We start from the raw sequence: 22,519 nt of genomic DNA on the forward strand, positions 1-22,519 counted from the left end.
AACCACCATGGCCCTCAATTGGACATGCAGATACACAAGGATAGGTGATCTGGTAAAAGATTGAGTGAATGGGAGAAAATGGACAGCATGTGACCACAGACCACTGATACTCAGTTTATTTTAAAGATTATCTCAATTGTAGCTCTGTCAGAATGTCTTATATTAAAATCTTTGGTCATCTTTTCCTTTTTTGGGTTTTCTTTTAGATGTTGGGCTCATAGTCATAGAGATCTTTTAATTTAAAAGTGTCCCAGTCTCGAATCGATTGAATGCCTTTCTTGCCAGCTTATTTGTGTAATTGTCCTTCCATTTCCTATTTCTGTTGAACAGACAAAGACAACCATCTTTTTATCTGTCTATCCTGGGACCTAACACAATCTTTCATGCTCAGTATTGTTAGTTGGATGAGGGTGTGGGTGGGTAGATGGATGGGTGGATTTTAAAGAAGCTTTTCTATTTTAGGAGATTTTAATCTTAATTGGGATGGTAAGTCTGACTTTCTTTTGGATTACTGAAGAGTAACTACCACATCTTACATTAATTTTTATTCTTAGAACCATAAACTCATCAGCCATGGCAATTATCAGTGATTCTCTTCTTTTTCTAGGTGTAAGGTTGTGCGTTAAAATTGGACTGATTTGAAGTAAAACTACATTGGCTCTTTCTGTACCTCAGTGAGAACTGAAACAGCTACTAAAGCTGATTATGAGAAAACAGCATCTCTTCAAACCTGATCATTAGGGCAGTGATTTTCCAACTCAGGGAAGGTTATTATTTGATGAGCTGACCTAATAAGTCTTCTCATTTAAGGGGAAAAGATAATGAATAGTCTTCTCTCAGTTTTGAGCTTTTCCTCCCATTCATTTTTCATATATCTTGACATCAGCATATTGCTTCTTTTTACCAGAATCTGGTTATCATTTAGTATCTGATTTAGTACAAAATTTAGCTACTAAGGCACCAAGTTGAATAAATCAGTATTGCCAGGGGCTTTGTCAAGTACTGCATTAAAACGATATTTCCCTTACTAGGGGCTGGTGGGAGGGATGAATGGCGAGTAGTTGCTTAAAGGTTTCCCTTTGGGGTGATGAAAATATTTTGAAACTAGGTAGAGGTGATGGTTGTACAACATTGTGAATGTACTAACTTCCACGAATTATACACTTTAAAATGATTAATTTTATATTATGTGAATTTTACTTTAATTTGAAAAAAATACTATTTCCTAACTTTTTTTAGTCCGTGCCGTAACTGTGAATTGCTTGTAGCTCAGAGGGTAACATCTTCCTTTAGCTAGTACGGTCATATAATTATTCCTTCAAATTATTGGAATAAGGATTATTAATAGCGACACTTATTAGAGTGGAAATAAGCACTCACTAGTTAAATGCCAGAACTACAAGAATAAGCCAGGGTTATCCCAGGCAGACTAGAAGAAGTCGTATTATCGGAAGTTAACACCAGATACTTTTATGTACAAGCTCACCACCATGTCTCGGTAGTTGTTTACATTATTAAGTCCAATATCATCTTTTTCTCAAGATTCATATACAGAACTTAATTCTTTAAAGAAAGCCAGTTTGTATACAGTTGACAGAGAGAAACTTTCCATGTGCAGATAAAAGCGTATTTCAAACTTTTAAAAAGTAATAATCTTACTAAGTTAAAAAGCAAAGTAGAATTCAGTAAAGACATGTTTAATAAAAGCAATGAGAATTTAAACAGATGTTTCTTAAATCCCGTTTCCACTACTGTTTGGATAAATCTTACCTGCTATCGAGTAACTTGGTCTGTGCATGCCAAAGTACAAACTGCAATTATATTCTCTTTTCCGTGACACTGTCACCCTCAATCCCTGCAGTCAAATACTGTCAGAGCACCAAGGGAAAACCTAGTATATTTAAGTTAATAAAAGATGGAAATATATCTTATTAATATGCTTACCCTCAAACTTTTGACCAGTACCTTTCCCCGGCCTATCTTTAGTTCTCAGAGATACCCTAATTTTAGCAGGTAGTGCCTTTGTTATGTATCACACCATTTCTGTGGACTTTCTCTATATTTTAATTACTAGCTCATGATTTAGTTTCAGATGTAGGTTTATCATGTCTTTTTTTTCCTGTTAAACCAATGTTTTAATGCTGTATCTTCTGTTAGTGTTACCAATAAAATAGTTTCACATAAAATTTAAGAGTGGATTCTAACACATGCATCTTACCTTTTCTCTAGAACTGTCAAGTAATCCACCTCTAGCTACCATCCTTATTCCTCCTCATGCTCGGATTCAAGCAGCTGCTTCAACCCCTTCAAATACCACAGCAGCCTCAGGTGAGAATACATAAGTCTCTTGTATAAAAACGTATTTTGTTTTTGTCTTCATTTTATCTCATTTGGTGAATGTGAACATTTAGTGCCTTCCAAGTATCAAAAACATAGCATAGCCAAATGATTAAATGGGAATAAAATGTTGCTTTAATTTCCAAAAAGCATAAAAGGACCCCATAAATGCTTTATATATGAGGTATAAATATCTTATAATAATGTTAAGTGATGTCACCATAATTGTTATTTTAAAAGTCATGCTTTCTGTATAATTTCTTGATTAATATGTCAAGTGAGATGCTTATAGCAGAAAGCAGTCTGTACAAATGTAATATTATTGAAGATAATTCACTTTAATTCCATCACCCTGAATATAAATTATATTAATATACTAGAGAGGCAAATTTTCAAGAAGTATGAATATAGATTGGTGTAATTTAATCATTTGAAAGGGCTAAAACTGCAATGCCAATACATTTAGCTAAGACTTAGATCAGAATATGACTAAATCTTGTCTATCCAAAAAGAAAAGAATGCCCACATGGTCTCTCAGCTTAGAGCTCAGGTACACTGCTGGTCCCATAGCTAGCTAATGTTGGGACCTGATTTAGTGAGAATTACTGTCATTACAGATATTCTGAAAATACCCAACCCTTGAGTGAATTGAAGGTCCTCGGAAGGACAGCTAAAATGAAGTTAGCAATATAGTAGGTAGTACAGTTGGGCTCACAAAGAATTTGGTATCTTCCCCTCAACACCCCACTACCACCACCACCACCAAAAATGCAGATGTCAGGAGCTGACTCCATTTTTATTTAATCATCTGTTTCATTGAATTGAGTTGGATCAGACCCATTTTTGCCAAAGGGCGTTTATGCTCCAAGAGATAAAATCTTGCATTACTAGTTCTTAGCATTCAACAGTGAGGTCACAATCTCTCTCATGTTGTCTGACACAGAGTTGTTTGTTCCTGTCCGATCTTATTCTTTTAGAATGTTGCTAATAAGGATTTAAAACATTTCATTCTAATCTGTGGCCTGTCTTCATTCCAGAAAAAGTTTGGAAAGAAAGGTCTCTTTTCTAGTTCTAGTTTCATCAGCACATGTTAACCTTGAGAAAGTCATTTGAACTTTATTAGTTTAGTAATGTCTTATTAGTTTTCTCAATCTGTAAAATGAGTGGCAGTGCTCTCTTAGAGTAATATGGTACAAATCAATTATGTACTGAAATGTGCTTTGAATTTTATAAATGTAAAAATATAGAGGTGGTTTTTGGTTTTGTTTTTAACTATGACCTCTATTTAGAAGGAAGACAGAATTACTTAGATGAGCTATTAATAAACTTAATAATTCACTGGCCAACGTTAGATTACACAGATTGTTCAAAACATTAAATAGGCCCTAACCCCGAACTAGTACATTTACTTGTTGATCTAGTTTCTAGGAATTGTTTTAGACTGAATAACAATGAGAATTATGATTGGTAAGTTTTGGGTAATTTTAAATGATTTTCTTAATGTGAAATACTAAACTAGTTAATGATTGCAACTAAGGTTTTGGGCAAATTGTCTGCCTGGTAGGATCCTAGTATGTAACCTGATTTTGATGTTGCTTTGATACAGGTTACAGCAGTCCTCAAAAAATATTTTATTGTGGTATATACATTTTATAGCTGTTGAAATCGAATTTCAACATAAATATGGAACCTACATTAGACTTTGGTCCTGAGAATTTACTTTAAAGTTGAAATAGATCAGGGTATGAGGAATTTAATAGAGGAATAGTAGGCTAAGGGCAGAGCTAAAATTAAAGGAATGTATGCCTTGAGTATCTTAATAGTTATCAGAAAGGATTTCACATATTTCTCTGAGCCTCCTAGTGGCTAAAGTAAATAAAGAAATGATATCTGTTAAAATTTTCCATTGGGGCTTCCCTGGTGGCGCAGTGGTTGAGAGTCCGCCTGCCGATGCAAGGGACACGGGTTCGTGCCCCGATCCAGGAAGATCCCACATGCCGCGGAGCGGCTGGGCCCGTGAGCCATGGCTGCTGAGCCTGCGCTCCTGTGGAGCCTGTGCTCCACAACGGGAGAGGCCACAACAGTGAGAGGCCCGCGTACCGCAAAAAAAAAAAATTTCCATCGTTCATTAGATTAAAAGCACACTGGTGGCTTAGGAGAAGCAAAGTGTTTCTGACTCTGCTGTTTGAGAAGTATTTCTCCTTTAGGGCCACAGATTTGGTACTATAAGAGATAAGAGTAAATGAAATTCTCAACAATAAAGTTTCAACAATAAATGTAATGGTGAGTTCCATTTGGATACTTTATTAAGTGCCCTTCATGCCCTTCAGTGTAAGCCAAAGGCATACCACCACAGTGTAGTTAAAGGAAAACAGTTTCCTTTGGGGCCAAAGTAATGCGAGCCAAAGTAAATGTCACCAAACATACCTCAGGAAATACTCATCTAGATGAAGGGATTAACTGTATGACCTTAACGGCCACCTGTATTTATGTAAATATATATGTATGTGCGTGTACACATATTTTAAATAAGATTTGGTAGTATAAGTTATATTCTTTAGTAACACCTTAAAATATACATGCTCTTTGTTGTCTCTCTTAGCTTCAGTTTCTTTATCCATAAAACAGGAATAGTAAATACCCACTACATATAGTTGTGAGAAGTAAGATATAAAATGTACGAAGTGCTTAACACTTTGCCTGGTCACATGGTAGACTTTCAGTGAAAGGAAACTGCTACACTATTTTTATTATTGTTATTGCCAAGTAAGGACAGATCCAGAAATGTTAAAAACCAGCCATGTGAAAGGCAGGTTGACATCCATCCTCTTATGAAAAAGGATCATTCTTATGAAAGAACCTGTGACTCTCCTCGCCTGAATAAATAGACACCCCATCTCTCCACCCAAGCAGTGAGGGAATGAATGCCTGCTGACATGGCTGAAACTTTCCTCACAAAGCATTTTGAGGTCTGTTCCAAGGTATGAAGAAGTAAACTGTTAAGCTACAAAGCTTCAGACCTTGAAGATCTGAACCTGGAAATTTTTCTAATTTAAAATTATAAAAATTAGAATTTCTAATCACCCACCCTAGGTGCAGCACCACAATAGAACCCAATATGTCTTTGGGTGAATTAATTGCAATATGTACCTCTAACTAAACAATTGGCTTACTTAGTTTAAGTCAATTTAATGGAGAATATACATGAAAATAGAGCCACTTTTAGTTTAGGACAAAACCATATCAACAAGAAGCAGAATATCTACTTTGACTAGCCTGAGAATGTGCCTCCTAGTCATCTAACATTGGATTTAGATCACTAAGAAACAACTTCGGAAGAGAAGCATAGCCCTGAAATTATCTTCTGATCTGTTAAAATACCATTTCTGCTGATGCTCCGCACCACTGAAGTTCAGCTTCTGTCAAACATGTTTGTATCTTGAGCAAGATCATCAGAATACAGAGACTCCTAGATGACTGCCTCAGAAGCTTTTATGTTGTTTATAGCTGGCTTAAATAAGAATGGAGTTCTGTGACATTTATGTTGATCTGGGAGCAAAGCTAAATCCTAAAGTAGGTAGGATAAAAGCAGAAGAAGAGCAAAGTAGAATGATGAAGATGCCATCAACCGTGATCATACTGACTATATTATCATGAAATAAGCTTTAGATTTTAGTCAATTTCTTTTGGTAGCCAAAGTTATTAAATGGTATTCAGATGTTAGGTCTTATTAAATTTTAAATACATTGTAGGCAGAAATCTCAATTTAGTCTCTATATTGCTACTTCTGGAAAAGCAAAGAAAGTAAACCTTTTCTTATCCAGATTGTGGCCTAAAGGTTATTATTCCATGGCCTAAAGGTGAGATTACTCTGGGAATATATAGTTGTTATTCTCTAGCCTCTCCAAAAGAACCTTGATCAGTACAATAGAATATCACAGTAATAGCTATTTTTCTCACCTTTCTTGAAAATAATAAAGATAGCTTCTATCAGTTTAATGAGATTAATACTGAGGAAACTGTTTTTGCAGATGTTTCAACTACTTTTTCCATGTGTTGTATTCAAGGTTCCGGTAGTGACTGCAGATGAATGGATAAAGACCTGTTGGAAAGCATTACTATGTACAAGAGCTATCACAGCAGCGTTCATACTTTTTTATTCACTAATCCCACTTTAGGGATCTTAACTTTAGGGTACATCTAATAGAAGAAAAAAAGCTACCATGTACAGAGATATGAATAGGAATAATTATATAATAACAAAAGAAGAGAGCCAATATGATCTGAATGGTTAACAGTAGGAAAATGTTTCAGTACATTATGATATCTCCATTTGTATGTAACCATGAAAGACAATTATTATGAAACTTACATTTGTGGAAATATTCATCTTAATTTATGTGGAGAAAACTTAAAAATCTTATGTACCATGTTGGTAACTGTGCCAAAATATGTATTTGCGTGTGGATAGGAACTAGATACAAATATACAGAAATTAAAACAGTTGTGTTAAATTAGTGGGTATGGATGTTGTTAGTGGTGGGGAGTTTTTTTCCCTCAAAAACTTTCATTCTTTTAAATTGTTTTTAGAATACCTCAGTGCCTGGGGGCATTATATCTGACTGTGGCTCTGATTGACACGAGAAACTCCTGAAAAGTATACATACCACTCTCAGTCCATAAAGTATAATTTCTTATTTTGATATTTATACCTGATTTTTCTCCACACCCCCAACAGATCCTCCAAGTTATTCCATTTGGGAGACCATTCATCTGGACCATCTAGAGTAATACATCTTGAGGAATTATAGTTTTGCTAATCAAATACGAACCACTTTAGAGATAATCTGATCCAGTGCCACCTGAGTTAAGTGTGAGATGTGGTTGGGAATTTCAGCTAGAGCAGTTTTCTCTCTGCTTTGTATATATTAGTCTTCTTCCAGTGCAATAGTTCTGCTATTAAAACAAATTTGAAAACCACTGATTTCACCTTCCTTATTATCTACTGAGAACTAGTGTCTCATGCTTGTGTATATTCAGTAACTGGAATATTCAGTAACACATTCCATCTTTGTATCACTTTGTTAGAAATCCTCTTTCATTCAGTGATCCTACTCTGGGATTATAGAAAACCAACCCAATTCTTACACGCAAAAGTCCTTCAAATTTTAATGATGGCTAGTATCCCCTCCATACTAATGAGGATTTTAAATCCTAATCCTGAATATGTTCTAAAGTATCAGGATGTTAGGTTTTCTATACAATTATTTGTCATCTGCACATTTCATAAACACATCAATTTTTTGCCTCTATCCAAGCAACTAATAGAATATATTAAACAGGACAAGGCAGAGCCTACTAGTTTTTTGTTTTGTTTTGTTTTTTTGCCTTTACCGAAGTTACTGATAAAATAAGTTAAATGGGACTATGCAACGCTTACTAGGGATTATTCTTCTGACGGTCTCTGAATAACTGGTCTCTTAACTACAGACCAACCTTACAATACTCATTTATATAATAATGTTATGAAAACTAAGTTAAATGCTTTGCTGTTGTCAAGAAAACTTTCAGATTTTTTCCATCAAAAAAGAAACTGTCAAAGATGGAAATGAAATCTTTTTTTTTTTAAGACTTAAGGAAATTTCTAGTGCTTAAATATTTGTAAACTGAATTTCTGTAATCCATTTAAGAATGTGTTTGTTGGACTATAGATTCTGGGTTTAAAGACATTTAAAATGTATAGATTTCCCTCACCTTCCTCGGGCTGCATTTTGTTTATTAGGATTTTTGTTATATCCTTTCCAGGTTGAAAACCCTTCTAACAGAAAAGGGAATCATGATAAGAGTTGGACAAGGTCTGTCTTCTCTGTCTTTTTACCTGGTCAGGGGGCTTAATGTTTTTTGATCTTGCTTTGAAACCCTTTGCTGTTACCTCATTTAAACCAAATCTGGCCTGTTCTGACAAGTGCACATTTTTATTTTCTATTCTTCCTGGGATGTGTGCCCTACTTTTTAAATTATGAGCCCATCAAAGAAAACGCTTTTAGTTGGTTTCTTTGGTTCTTCTCCTTTTACTTTGCATTGAGAGTATGTGCAATTGTTTGGTTGGTCAGAATTTTGATTTTCATAATTTTCTATTTCTTGTCAGTTATTAACCCCTTTTGAAGACTGTAACTACAAAATCATACCTATTTGTTCCCTGAACTTTTTGAAATGCATTTTGCTAAAGTCATGTTTCAGTTTAGCCAGGGCTAGTGATCCCTTTTTCTTACTATTACAGTTATTTTTACCCCAGAATTTCTGTCACCCTGTCACCTTCTACATCACCAGACAATTTTTTCTAGCTGGGCAGAATTAAACCCAGAGTAATTTCTCCCATTGTTTGTTTCCACTGATTTTGAAAAATAAAATGTTAAATTAAGTCAGTGTATCAAATACTTACTTTCCTAAAATGATGGTTACCATCCCTTTATCCCCCCGCAACCCCCAAGTATGATTACCCTTTGCCTCTGTGGCACTTGTATAGTGTGCTCTGGGAAAGCTGCACCCATACCCTGTCTAGCTGCAGAACCCACAGTGTTGCCCTCAGGTGTTCATCTTCCGAACTCTTTCCTGTCTATTTTCTCTTTGTCTTAACCTAAATGTATGTGGAATTTTATAAAAATATATAACTTTTTAAAAAAACCCAAGGATTTTTCTCTATTAAAAATACAGTATATAATTATTTTAGAAAATAAAACTCTCCATATTCTCACTTCCAAAGAAAATCAAAGGTAACACTATTTAATATATTTTAGTCTAGTTATCTAGTTTAGTCTAGTTATCAGTGGACAGAGATAACTCTGTCCCATTTTTTTAATGGGCTTATGCTATTTGGGGGAAGGGGAGTACATGACTTTAGTATTCAACCAGTATTCTAAGCCTGTACCATAATTTCTTTAACTAATTCCTTATTCTTGGACATTTGGGTTGTGTCCCAGTTTTTAGAAGAATTCCTGAGTCAAAAGATATAAGGAAGTTTTTTTTAATACATATTGTCAAATTGCCTTCCAGAAAGTTTGTCCCAGTCTACAGTGGTAATGCACATATTTTTTCACTTCTCTGTTACTTCAACACTAGCCAGCCCAGAGTGGGGTGGGGGAGGTGCAGAGTGCATGTGCACACATGTATTTTTATGCATTACCAACTTAGCAGATGAAAAAGATGGGTGTAGGTACAGTGCTATACTCATTTCCTCCTATTGGCTCTGTATTTGAAATACAGACTTCCATCCATATGTGCCAGTTTGACAAATTCACTGACACCAATGAGACTATATCTACCCTCTGTTAGAACTTCAAGTTCACATAGTGAGTCTGCATATAGGTATCTAAAGTCAAACCATCTTTGTCATTATTTTCACCAGAGCAGCGCTAAGTATCACTTCTAGGAAATTGCTTCTTTTTATGTTCTTTCCTATTAAGTCAAAAATTTTACCTGGGTTTTTCCTTCTTCCTCCAAAAGTCATGTAATAAAACCTTCTTGATTAAGTTGGTGAGTGTCCTATAAGACATTCTTCCGGGTATTCTTCAGGTGTTCCTCAGTTCCTTACCTGAAGTTACCTGTTTATATTCATATGCCTTTTTTTATTCTTTGTTCCTAAGCTAAGTCTTTTAACTTAAAAGATGAAAATATATCCTGTGTCCCCATGGCCTTCAGTTTTTTTACCCTGAACAACCAAGCCTCTTAATTGAAATGTGCTCTGCCCCTGAACTCACAGCAGCTAAGACCTCTGCTGCTGGCAGATCAAGTATAAACAGTGTTGTTGATAAGCCCTCCAGGTTTGCTGCTGGATTGATTGGCTCACTAGCACCTGAATTTCAGTTCTATTTTTTAAATGACTGAAGCCACCATGGAGTCTTGTGCCACACCTTTTCCTTGGAATAATATGACATGAGAGGTGATGGTGCTTTGCTGAGGAGTGGTTCCCCTCCCTCTCCCTCATTATGACACACACAAAATTGTCAAAATCATAGTAGACAGTATAAAGAGAAAAGTGAAAATTGAATCCTTTTCCTTAATACTGATACTACTTTGATTTCATTAGTGTGGATTATGATTTCGGTTTAAATATAACTTTGGGGTATACCTTTAATTCTCTGTGAGTAATGGTTCATGTGTTGTTTGTTCATGTGTCAGTTAATAACATGAATGTCTGAGACATAGTTTTATAGTAGAGGCATTTCCACTTGGAACAGCTTGAATAGCAACATCCTGAGTTAGCTACACAGTACAAACAGTGTGGCCCAGGCCTCCAAAACTTTATCTTTTAGAGGAGTTGACCTGTCATGAGACATTTCTAACTTGCTATAAAAACAGGATAGCTGGCGAATAGAAATACATAATATAGGCTTAGGAGAGCATAATAAAGGAAATAAGGAAATAAAAATATACTTAAAGTTCCCAAGTATACTTGTAAAGTACATGTAAAGCACAAAAAGGATTTGATATATCTGAAATACGCTCTTCTACTAATATGCCAATAATGATTTTATAGCTTTTGAGAATCTGAAAACGTGTTTAGGGTAAATAAGGAACTACATTTTTATTTTTATTTAATTTCAATTAAATTTAAATAACCATGTGTAGCTAGCAGTCATCCTATTAGAGAGTGCAGATAAAACATGTCCATTATTGCTGTTGAGCCAGACAATGAACACTTGTATCAATTAGAAGGTTTTAACTTTTATAGACCCATAGTTCTGGAATACTGAGCAGAGTCTTAGGAACCCCAGCTCCTTTGTTCATTCTCTGTCCTTTCCTCCTGACCTGTTCCCTTGTTTTCTGCTTTTCTATTTAAACCTTTTGGTGACAGTTTGTAAATGTGGGACCTTCCATTCACTCTCCTTCCCCTCCCCATTTACACATTGATCAGACACATTTGGAGGGAGAATGGACAGGACTTGCTGATGCATTGGCAGGGGTGGGGGAGTGAAGAATCGAGGTAAGAACTTTTGGTTTACCGCCTGAGCAGCTAAATGATGCAGTTTCCTCGGAATTGAGACAGCTGTCCATCAAATCCATCACTCGATTATGTAGCAACTCTTACAGATCTTTGAGAATCTGAGAATAAAACTGAATCCTCTCCTGAAAAATATATGTATCAGATATGGAATTTTGTACATAAAAATTTAGGACAAAAATCGCAGCCTGGTGGACTCTGTTGGGAACCGAATAACTTAGAGCTTCACCCTTAGTTTCACTATGGGATTGCCCAACTTGTCATTTTTACATCTGAAGTCACACAGAGTGAAATTGGTCTCACTACAGTACATGCACAAATTCCCTTTGCCATATCCAATACAAAAGTCATAGAACCATAGACTCTTCTCAGCATTAGGGAAAAAACAATTGAACATCTGATGCAATCTTTCTTGCTTGTACAGTTTATTAGGAGCATACCTAATTTTGTAGAGGGACTTGGTTCATGGGCTTGTGAACACAAACCCTAACTGGCATTTAAGTTATTTGACCTATATGTATGCATTAGTTATCTATTGCTGTGTATCAAGAGACCCCAAAATTTAGCAGCTTAAGAGTAAACATTTCGGGCTTCTCTGGTGGCACAGTGGTTAAGAATCCGCCTGCCAATGCAGGGGACACGGGTTCAAGCCCTGGGCCGGGAAGATCCCACATGCCACGGAGCAACTAAGCCCGTGCGCCACAACTACTGAGCCTGTGCTCTAGAGCCCGCGAGCCACAGCTACTGAAGCCTGAGCACCTAGAGCCCGTGCTCCACAGCAAGAGAAGCCACTGCAGTGAGAAGCCTGCATACCGCAACGAAGAGTAGCCCCTGCTCGCCACAACTAGAGAAAGCCCGCATGCAGCTACGAAGACCCAAAAGTAAAAAAATAAATAAATTTTTAAAAACGAATAAAAGACAAAAAAGACATTAAAAAAAAAGAATAAACATTTAGTATCTCACACAGTTTTCATGGGTCAGAAATTCAGAAGCAGCCTAACTGTATAATTCTCAGTCAGGATTTCTTATGAGGTTGTAGCCAAAATGTCAGCCAGGGCTTCAGACATCTGAAGGCTGGTTGCCTGGGGCTGGAAGCTATACTTCCAGGATGGCTCATTCGTGTGGTTAGTGACTCTGAGCTGGCTGTATGCAGAAGGCCGAGTCCCTCACCACGTGGACCTTTCCGTAGTGCTACTTGAGTGTCTCACATTGTGGCAGCTGGCTTCCCCTAGGCCAAGCAATCCAAGGAGGAGAAGGTGGAAGCCACAGTGTCTTTTATGTCCTAACTTGGTAAGTCACGCACCATTATTTCTGCAATATCCTGTTGGTTACACAGGTCATCCCTATTTACTGGGGGAGGGGACTGCATGAGGGCATGGACATCAAGAGGTGCATGACTCATTGAAGTCATCTTTGAGGGTGGCTACCACAATGTAAAAGAACGATCTTATACCTTCCTCCCCCAAAACTGATTATTCTCTCCTTTCTCCCTCAAGTCCATCCTTCGTTTGGTTTGTTAGTTAGTTGGTTTATTGTGCAGCAGTATCAGAGGGGTGGTAATGAGCATTGGTTTCTAGGAATGTTGGAAGTCAGTGAAATATCAGCTCTATAGTTGTTTCCAAAACACTTGTATCTCTGTATACCCCATAGAGACTGTTTGAAAATTAGATAATAAAATAGCCATCCTCTTAATTCTTCATATTATAAATTCACCTGTTTTAATGTAGTAACTCTTTAGTTAATAGAAATAGACTTCTGGAAATCACACTGGATTATGTAGGGGTTAGGCCTGAATTAAAGTCCTCTCTTCTCCCTTTGCTAGGAAATCTTTTCTGCTTGTTTCCTATAGGCATAAAGGTAATCGTATTCTTCCTCTGTTCCCTCTGTGCTCAGCTCTCCACTTCTTAGCTCTGTGACCTTAGACACATTATCTCATCGCTTTGTGCATCCATTTTTTTCCCATTTGCAAAATGGGTGCAATTATTGTACCTGTTTCTTGTTTTGTAGGCTAAATGACATGCTTGCAACATACTTAGTATGATGTCTAGCACATTGGTAAGCACCCAGATGTCAACAACTGCTACCACTGATACTTACTGTGGTGGTGATGGTGGTTATTGCAGTCACACTAAACTATACATCTCTGTATTTCTAGGTGTCTCTTTTACCTTTCCATTTATTGGACAATTACTAAGCACTTCTTAGGCCTTATTACATAGATGGGTGGTATTATCACCATTTTACAGATGGGGAAATTGAGGGTAGAGAGGTTAAATAACTTGTTCCAAAATCACACAGTTATTAAGTTGTACAACTTTGTGAAATTGGATTAGATTTAAGGAAGATATATCACTGTGAACTTCAGAAGAGCATCTCAAGACTGAAAACAAGAGACTATATAGTCAATCTTTGACTCTTCATAGTTGGATCCTTTATAATCAAAAGATCTTAGTTTAAATCATAATGCCAGGTTGCATCACTTTTACCAGTACATATGTTAAAGGGAAGGGAATGAAGGAGAGGCAAAATGAGCTTTGCTGCTTTTAAAGAGTTACTGTTTAGACATAGAGAACAGACTTGTGGTTACCAATGGGGAGGGGTGTTGGGGGGGATGGACTGGGAGTTTGGGATTAGCAGATGCAAACTATTACATATAGAGTGGATAAACAACAAGGTCCTACTGTATAGCACAGGGAAGTGTATCAATATCCGGTCTGATAAACTGTAACGGAAAAGAATATTTAAAAAAAAGAATGTCAAAAAAAAGTTACCGTTTTAAATGCTTGAGAAGAAAAGTTACAGAAATTGCAGTAAACATCTAAGTCTAGTGACAGTTTATCAGAATTTTAAATTAATGAACATTTTTATTATAGAGGGTCCATATTCAGATTCAACTCTGTAAAATAAATTTACAGACTTGACAGTGAGATCAAAATAAGCATGTACCAAGAAGAACTTTAAAAACATAGTTTTGCTCATTTAGCAAACCAGGCAGTCTGTTGGAGCTACTATTGAGTTTATGGAGAGTCACGTTTGTTTGTTTTGCTTTTCTCCTCCCTGTGCTTTGTCTCCCTCTGAAAAGCGGAGAACTCTCCTTTCTCAGGAAAGACATGTATAATTTGATTTTAAGTAGAGTTCATTGCACAGGGCATAGGGTTTTTGTTTGTTTTTGATGAATGAGTCCAGTGCTGTGACTATATTATCCTGTGATATCAAGGATAATTGTAATCAAAATAATTAGCTGTTAAAATTTTACTCATTAGGTGATTTGGAAATAATTCAAAGAAAAATAAGAGATCATTAAATTACAAACCTGAGGAATATGAATGTTTTTTATTATTCAGAACGTGATTTTGTTTCTGGTTATATGCCCACTTAAAAGACTTTTTATTATGCTTTTTATTATGATCATACAAGCAGCCTTTGAATTTATCCAAGGAAGGGAAGACTAGTTTTGGGAATGTCATAAGCTCATAGGTAATAGCCGCTGAAAGGACAATAGCAGATTAGTAGCTAAATAAGATATTGCCAAAGAGTAAATTAATGTAATGGGCTGGCAATGTAGAGGAGCCTTGGTGAATGTTTGCCAATAGCTAATGGCTGCTATAGCCAGAGCTGCTAACACTGCTGGTATGTGTGCTGATCTCCTAAGTCCTGAGGAAGACCAGAATGTGACAGTTTTACCTGTCATCTTCACATGTTGAAAATGAGAGGAAAGTGCTGTTTGATGATAATTATGCAGGTTCTGAGTGTCATCCAAAACATGAGAAATGCTGCAATAATAAGCATGGGTTTGTGAGGAGCATTATAATTCTGAAATATCTCTGTGCCTTCCAGGCTTTCTCAGGAGTGTTGTTTTTAATGTAGCCTGTGCCTAAATTATGAAAATGAACATTTTTCCTGAGAAAGCCTTATAGGAACCTGTGGCCTGGATAGGAATTGATGTTAGGTTATTGATGCACAGAATTTGGATGATCATTGAGAATAAAACTCTTGCTAAGTAGGGCATATCCAGGAAAAACCAAGAGTTAATGAATGAGGTATTAGTACAATTACTGACTGATTATTGGGAAAGGCTGTTTGCCTGCCTTTGGAGACTAGGTTATATGCTATATATCATATACCCTCTCTTGCCACCTGTCCATGTGCCATGCAGATAAGTTAGCATGATGCCATGCCATGGGCAATATGAAACTAACGCGTGGATCCTGATGTCATAATGTCTGTGCTTATTTTCATGAAAATAGTGCTATAGATGTTTTGAAGGAAGTAAAATGAATTAAACACAACCATTCTTATTAAGAGATATAAACATTTTTTCCCCAAAGGCTGAGTTAAATGTATATAAGGGTAGATTGTTTTGAGGAACAATTGGGAATTTAGGAAGGAAGTATAGTTTTTAAAGAGTGGCTATCAAAATGATAAACTGAATAGCTAATCCTTAAGAGTTCCTTAAGCTACAGTTGCTGTGTATCCTTGGGGTCTTTTGTTTCTTGCTCAATTAAAAAATTCAAAGTAGAAAGATCCAAAGACCAAATGTTGCCTTCAACCATAACATTTACTCTACTCAACATAGGATACAGGAGAGCTGCAGTCTTGAGAGAGAGACAAAACTTCTGAGTCTGTTTTTTGGTGTCCCTAGCCTTGATAGCCAAGGGTGGTGGACTTCTAGGGCGGTGGCTCTTGGAAGTTGCCCATCTCAGTCAAGCCACCTCCCTTCTTGCTCAGGGCTTAGTGTGAAGTTTTTGAGAGAAAATTTGCCTAGCAGTATATTCCCAGTCACGTGTGTGATGACAGGGATGCCACTTGACAAGCCACTGAAACAGTAGTATCTTGCCTACCGGAGATGGAGAGCCAGTCTGGACACAGTTAAGTGTCTGTGTAAATGTTAATGGAGGCTATGAAATAATAATGGACCTTAAAAAGTGTGAGTGGGGGGGGCAGGGGTTCAAGTTAGTTGTAAAGTTATATGTATTTTTAAAGGATTAGGTAAAGTAAGCTCAAGTGCTAAGACATTTGACTATAAGATGCTTTATTGAATTGAATAAGGGAATTGGTACTACAATGGCTGAAATTTCCTTTTTGCTGGTTGTGTCTTCCATTTGTATGAATAACAAAGGGGGACTGTACCTAGAAAGCAAGCAGCTGAGTTTGATTTATGCTTGGTGCTTCTCCCATCACCACTGACCCATATTACTTTCACTGCCCCACTCATTCACCCACTCAAGCAGATGGCATAGTGTAACACCATTCAGAATTTTTAGTAAGTTTTCACAGCTGTACACTGTTCACTTATTTTCAAGTGAGCTAGAGTCCAGCTGAGTATTCATGCTCTGCTAATCCCAGCTGTGGCAAGAGCTTTGACAGAAATGGTCTCTGGCTCCCTGAGTCTGTAACTTACTCAAAGATACCGTCTTCTCTGTACCAAGACCTGGCCAACGCACATACTTAACTCTAAGCAGAAGAAAATTCAGATTTCGTAGTATTGGCCATATTCAAAACAACGTTCCAGATATAGCTCTCAGCCTGCAGTTGAGGCCGCGTACTTTTCTCTCTGGGGTGTTACAGCATTGTTCATGCTCTCTCTTGGGGCTTTTGATTTGCAGATGCTAATGCTGGAGACCGTGGACAGACCAATAACGCCGCTTCCGCATCAGCTTCCAACTCCACCTGAACAGTCCCGAGCAGCCAGCTGCACAGGAAAAACCACCAGTTACTTGAGTGTCACTCAGCAACACTGGTCACATTTGGAAAGAAAATTAAAAAGAGAAAAAAAACCTGTTCTTTTTAGTGTTCAATTTTTTTATTATTATTGTTGTTCTTATTTAACCTTGTAAAATATCTATAAATACAAACCAATTTCATTGTATTCTCACTTTGAGGGAGACCCAGGGGTTGGGAGGGGTCGTGGGGAGGGGAAAGCGGGGCACTAGAACACACAGTCTCTCTCCCACGACAATCTTTTTTTTATCAAAAGTCTGCTGTTGTATACTTTAAAAACAGGACTCCTGCCTCATGCCCCTTCCACAAAAGAAGAAAACTTTGTTCTGTGCGGAAGTTTTTTTGAACTTTGTTTTCTTTTAAAGTCAAGTGTAAGACTTGGGTATAGTGCACAGCTTGAAATTGGTTGGGAGCTTAGCAGGTGTAACTCAATGGGGACTTAAATGTCACTTGTAAAATTAATCCATATCCTCGGGTACTTGAAGACATGCCTTTGGCATGTTGATGGCAGGTGTGGCAGACAAAAAAGGAAATATGTGTCATTTGTAACCCTGGAGGTCAATAAAGTTTGAATCTATAAGGGGAAAATTCTTAATTGATTTGTTAAGGTTTTATTTTGCTCTTAATCAGTGCTAGTGGTGAAGAAACTTATGTAGGAAGCTGTCAAAGGAGGAGCGTGTGTGCTCTGTGTGTGGATCTTTGTTTGCCTGACCAAAGGTTCTCTATAAATCTTAGTACAGTTTTAATCTAGTGACCTAGGAGGAGACTAAAAAGGGTGCTGAGCTGGCCCCTCTGACTGCAGAGGTCAAAAGCTGACGAACCTGGAGGAAGGGGACAGGCCAGGGGCAGGTCTCACCACTGGATGAATTTGTCCAGATTTTTTCTAAAGTTGCTTCCCTTGGAAAGATACACTTGAGAGGACATCACAGTTAAATAATGTGAACTATAACAGTCTACTGGTTTATTTTTCATATTTTTTAATTGCAAAATGAGCTTGCAGAAAGTGCCACATTCTGCACATAGTTCTGATTTTAAATCCAAATCTAGAATCTGTATTTAATTTCAGCGTTTTTAACCTCATGCTTTTTAAATTTTATTTATTGATGCATGTGAGATAGACCATTATAATTTTAGATGGTAGGAATATTAAAAACTACACATCAAAAGGATATAAACAGTCACTTGTACCTGCTGACTTTATAGGAAAGCTGATTATATAAATGTGTGTATATATGTTATATACATAGATTCAATACTGCCTTTAGTTTTGGGTTTTTTGTTTGTTTGTTTGTTTTTGTCCACAGTATCAAAATTGACTGGTTGAAGCATGAGAAGAATGTTTCCCCCCAAACCCAGTTAAGAATTTTTGTTTCTGTTTTTCTTTGTATAATAAGTGAACAGTGTAAGAATCAGTCTCTGTTTTTGAAGAAGAAGCAATATTCCTTGGAAAGCAAGGAGAATTGAAGGATTATGTTGGCAGTGAGGAAATAGGTTTTCACAACTAGTTTGGTTTATATGTTTAAGGTTGACATCTATGCGGGCCTTATATACTCTAAAATGAACCTTAGTCACCTTGGTGCTTATGGGCCATTACTTGACCTAATGAATCTTTAAGGCACAATCAGTTGTACTTTACATTTAAAGATCACTTGAGTGATGGCCGCCTTTCCCGCCTACCTTCCTTCCTTCCCCATACACCTTCCAAGGTTAGCTGATAACTGTAGGGCTGCAGAGCTGAGCCCCAGATTGTGTGTAACCTCCCTTCACCCTCCTTGTTGCCACCTTAGGACATGTTAGGGGTCTCGCCCTCCAGGTGATTTGGAAGTAGAGTGTCTTGGCAGCCCTCATGCAGGTCCCGGCACCCTGTCCTGCTTCTTAACAAAGTGTGTGTGACTCTCCAAGAGAGTCGTACTGCCTGCTGACATGAACCAGTACCCAGAGAGACAACGGTGAGCCGTCTTAGTTTTCACTCACTGTCTGGCTAAGCTCTTAAACCTCAGAAGCGTTTCTCAAACCTCTGGTTATATCAGAGTTCATGAGAAGGGAAACACACTCAGTCAAACCAAATCAAATTGAATTTTACTTTGCATCATGAGCTTCCGAGAGCAAATTAAGATTTGAAAGAAGTCTGAATCGAAGTATTTGGCAGCATAATTCCTAAAGGAAATGGCTTTGATAGACCATTTTCAGAAAAGATTTATAAAGAAGCTGGACAGCAGGTCTGTGACAAAGGAATGGACCTACTTTCAGACCAAACTGCCCAGCCAAACATTTGGACACAGACACTACTCTGGACTTGGTATACTTGCTAGAGTCCATAAAAATCTGTGCTTGTTTTAGGAAACACTTTCCCCCCACAAATGGGGTAAAAGAAGAAGAGAGAAAAGTCAGATGCTTTTCTCCTATTTTATTGTGTGTGTGTGTGTGTGTGTGTGTGTGTGTGAGGGCTGAGGTGCATGATTTTTCTTTCTCAAGGATCATGGCGGGATCACAGAACTCTTTTATACAAGTGAGATCCAGGTCTCTGAATATCTTTTTGTAAATAATAATAATAATAATAAAAAGCTCCTCACCAAATTCAAGCTTGTACATTATATTTTCTTTCAATGTTTTTAAATTTAAGTTTTATTGTTTTGTATGTAAATATGTGGACCCAGGAACTGTTATTAATGAGCAAAAAGTTACTGTTCAGGGCAGTGATTCTGTTTAATAATCAGACAAATTGTAGACGAGCTTTTTAAAGCCATATAGTTTTAACTCTGTACAGTAGGTACCGGCCTGTATTATTGTAACAATAACTCTAGCAATGTATAGTGTATCTATATAGTTTGGAGTGCCTTCGCTTCCATGTGTTTGTTTTTTTGTTTTTCATTTTGGAAGTTTTAATTGGTTTCTCTATCCATGTCTCCCTGTCCCGCCCCTTTCCCTTTGAAATAATAGCTCACTCATAACACATTATCTTTGCCCCTTCCACAGTTAATTTCAGTGATACCATGCTCAGGAGTGGAAAGAGGAAACCATGTTCATAATCTCATTTCATTTAAGCCCTGCCTTTGATTTGGTTCTGAACATCTGTTTCCTCCTCAATTGCAGTGACCAGTTTCATTTCACTCGGTCCATCCAGGGACTTAGTGTAGTGCCAGGGAGCCCTAGAGCTGGAGGATATTGAATAGATTAGATTTTGCTCGTCTCTGTCCCCAAACCCTAACCATGGGTCTTACAAACAGCAGATTCCGGGAGACTTCCACCCTCTCTCTCTCTCTCCTCCTTGTCACTTCCCTCCCAAATGAGAGAAAGAAATAGAGAGAGAATTAGATTTATGAATCAAAGTTTCTTAATGTATCAGTTTTGATACATGAGTGGTCTAAAATGCTGTGGTGCAATTCCTAGTGGCTGCTGCACAATTGCCGCCCGCATGATGAGGACTGTTGTTTTCGCAAGGGAACTTTCCTCCCTCCTGCCACCTCTACCCCTGTTCAATGAAATGTCATTTTAATTTATCTTTGAAAAAAATCAGTTTAATTCTTACTGTGTGCACATCATGAAGGCCTTTTTCGAAAGAAAAAAATCAAATTTGTTTTGCCTCCAAGTACTCCATATGTCTTGAGTAGAATAAAAAAAACTTTACCAAACCAAAGGTTGCTATTTTTGAAATATCACGTGTTCATTCCAGCAAGGCAGAAGACTGCACCTTCTTTCCAGCAACGTGCTGTGTCCTTTTTTTTTTAAGTCCTCTTAATTTTTAGACACGTATTTTTGATTTGTGTTTTAACAAAGCCTGCCTAACCAGTCATCTTGTCTGCACCAATGCAAAGGTTTCTGAGAGGACTATTGTATTCTCTGTCCCTGTGGATATAAAGACACTGGCATTTCATTTCTTTTTCCCTTTCCTTTTTAAGGGATTTAACTTTGGAATCTTCCAAAGGAAGTTTGGCCAGTGCCAGATTCCCAGAAGTTTGGGGATTTTTCTTTGTTTTAAACCAAAATTGTATCTGATTCTTCTTGTTCATGTTAGTGATCATCTAATCACAGAGTCGAACACTTTCTCCCCTATACAGAAAAATAAACTAAGCATGCTTTACAATAAAATCTGTCTTTTCTAATAGAAACCTGAGCCACTGAAAATAAGAGAAATAACTAGAAGCAGAGTAGAGTCCCAGACTAAGGTCTATGTTTGAGAGGCTTTGAAAGTAATCCCTGGGGTTTGGATTATTTTCACAAGGGTTATGACATTTTATTCAAGTTTGTTGCTCCGTTTTGCACCTCTGCAATAAAAGCAAAATGACAACCAGTACATAAGGGGTTAGCTTGACAAAGTAGACTTCCTTGTGTTAATTTTTAAGTTTTTTTTCTTACTATATCTGTCTACAGGCAGATACAGATAGATGTATGAAAATGTGCTTGCCTGTAAAATTTGCATTCATAAATGTGTTGCCGATGGATCACTTGGGCCTGTACACATACCAATTAGCGTGACCACTTCCATCTTAAAATCAAATCTAAAAAACAAAATTTATTATATATATATATATATATATAAAGGACTGTGGGTTGTATACAAACTATTGCAAACACTTGTGCAAATCTGTCTTGATATAAAGGAAAAGCAAAATCTGTATAACATTATTACTACTTGAATGCCTCTGTGACTGATTTTTTTTCATTTTAAATATAAACTTTTTTGTGAAAAGTATGCTCAATGTTTTTTTTCCCTTTCCCCATTCCCTTGTAAATACATTTCGTTCTATGTGACTTGGTTTGGAAATAGTTAACTGGTACTGTAATTTGCATTAAATAAAAAGTAGGTTAGCCTGGAAATGAAATTAAAATTCACAAGTGTGTGGTCTTTATTTCAGTACCCAACCTTCTTTTCTTCACCCTACCTATTCTGCCACTGCAATATGTAGTCACATCACCACTTCGTTCCTCCAATTAGAGAAACATGAATCTTTGTTATAAAAATCAAGATGTGAACACTAGTTCTTCTTTCAAATGATCTTATTCCATTGTATAGCCCCAACAGGTGCAGCTTCCATCTTGGAAACCTTTGGCTTTGATGTAGAGGAAGCTTTGCAGACACTGCTTTGAAAAGAAAGAATACATCCCTGAAAGGGACGAATTTTTAAAATGTGTATAAGCTGCTGTCTGATTACTGTGTTCATGGTTTGGTGTAGCTGTATTTTCTTTTAACTTTCATCCCATTAGTAATGGTCTTTGGGAGTATCTGTGAATTATATGAACACCACAAACAGTGGGGCTGTACCTCCCAGGTAACCAACACGTGTTTGAGTCTGCTCATTTCCAATACTGGATGATGTATGTAAACATGTTATGTCTCTTAGTGCAAAAAGAAACATCATTTTTTTTTAGGGCTGGCTCACTCTGTCAGGCCTAATCTAAAGGCTAGATATAAAGTCATGTGACTGCTGCTTCAATAAAAACAAATTTATATTGGATAAA

The 22,519-nt window shown here is 37.1% G+C and overlaps 1 protein-coding gene across 6 annotated transcripts in view; it reads left to right on the forward strand.

Annotated features, from left to right (window-relative positions):
• GSK3B (glycogen synthase kinase 3 beta) overlaps positions 1–22,519 on the forward strand; it is a 201,218-nt gene extending 178,699 nt beyond the window's left edge. For 2 of the 6 annotated variants that reach the window (XM_060150521.1, XM_060150523.1), the window contains 2 exons: positions 2,230–2,328; positions 22,074–22,519. In XM_060150521.1, the coding sequence (XP_060006504.1) occupies positions 2,230–2,328; positions 22,074–22,147 (173 nt within the window). In that variant the 3' untranslated portion in view covers positions 22,148–22,519. Of the gene's footprint in view, positions 1–2,229; positions 2,329–6,404; positions 7,318–8,142; positions 8,624–16,944 lie in introns of those variants that run through there. The other 4 variants (XM_060150522.1, XM_060150524.1, XM_060150526.1 and 1 more) reach the window with 3 other exon arrangements.

This window comes from Lagenorhynchus albirostris, chromosome 5 (assembly GCF_949774975.1).
Source record: "Lagenorhynchus albirostris chromosome 5, mLagAlb1.1, whole genome shotgun sequence".
Lineage (NCBI taxonomy): Eukaryota > Metazoa > Chordata > Mammalia > Artiodactyla > Delphinidae > Lagenorhynchus > Lagenorhynchus albirostris.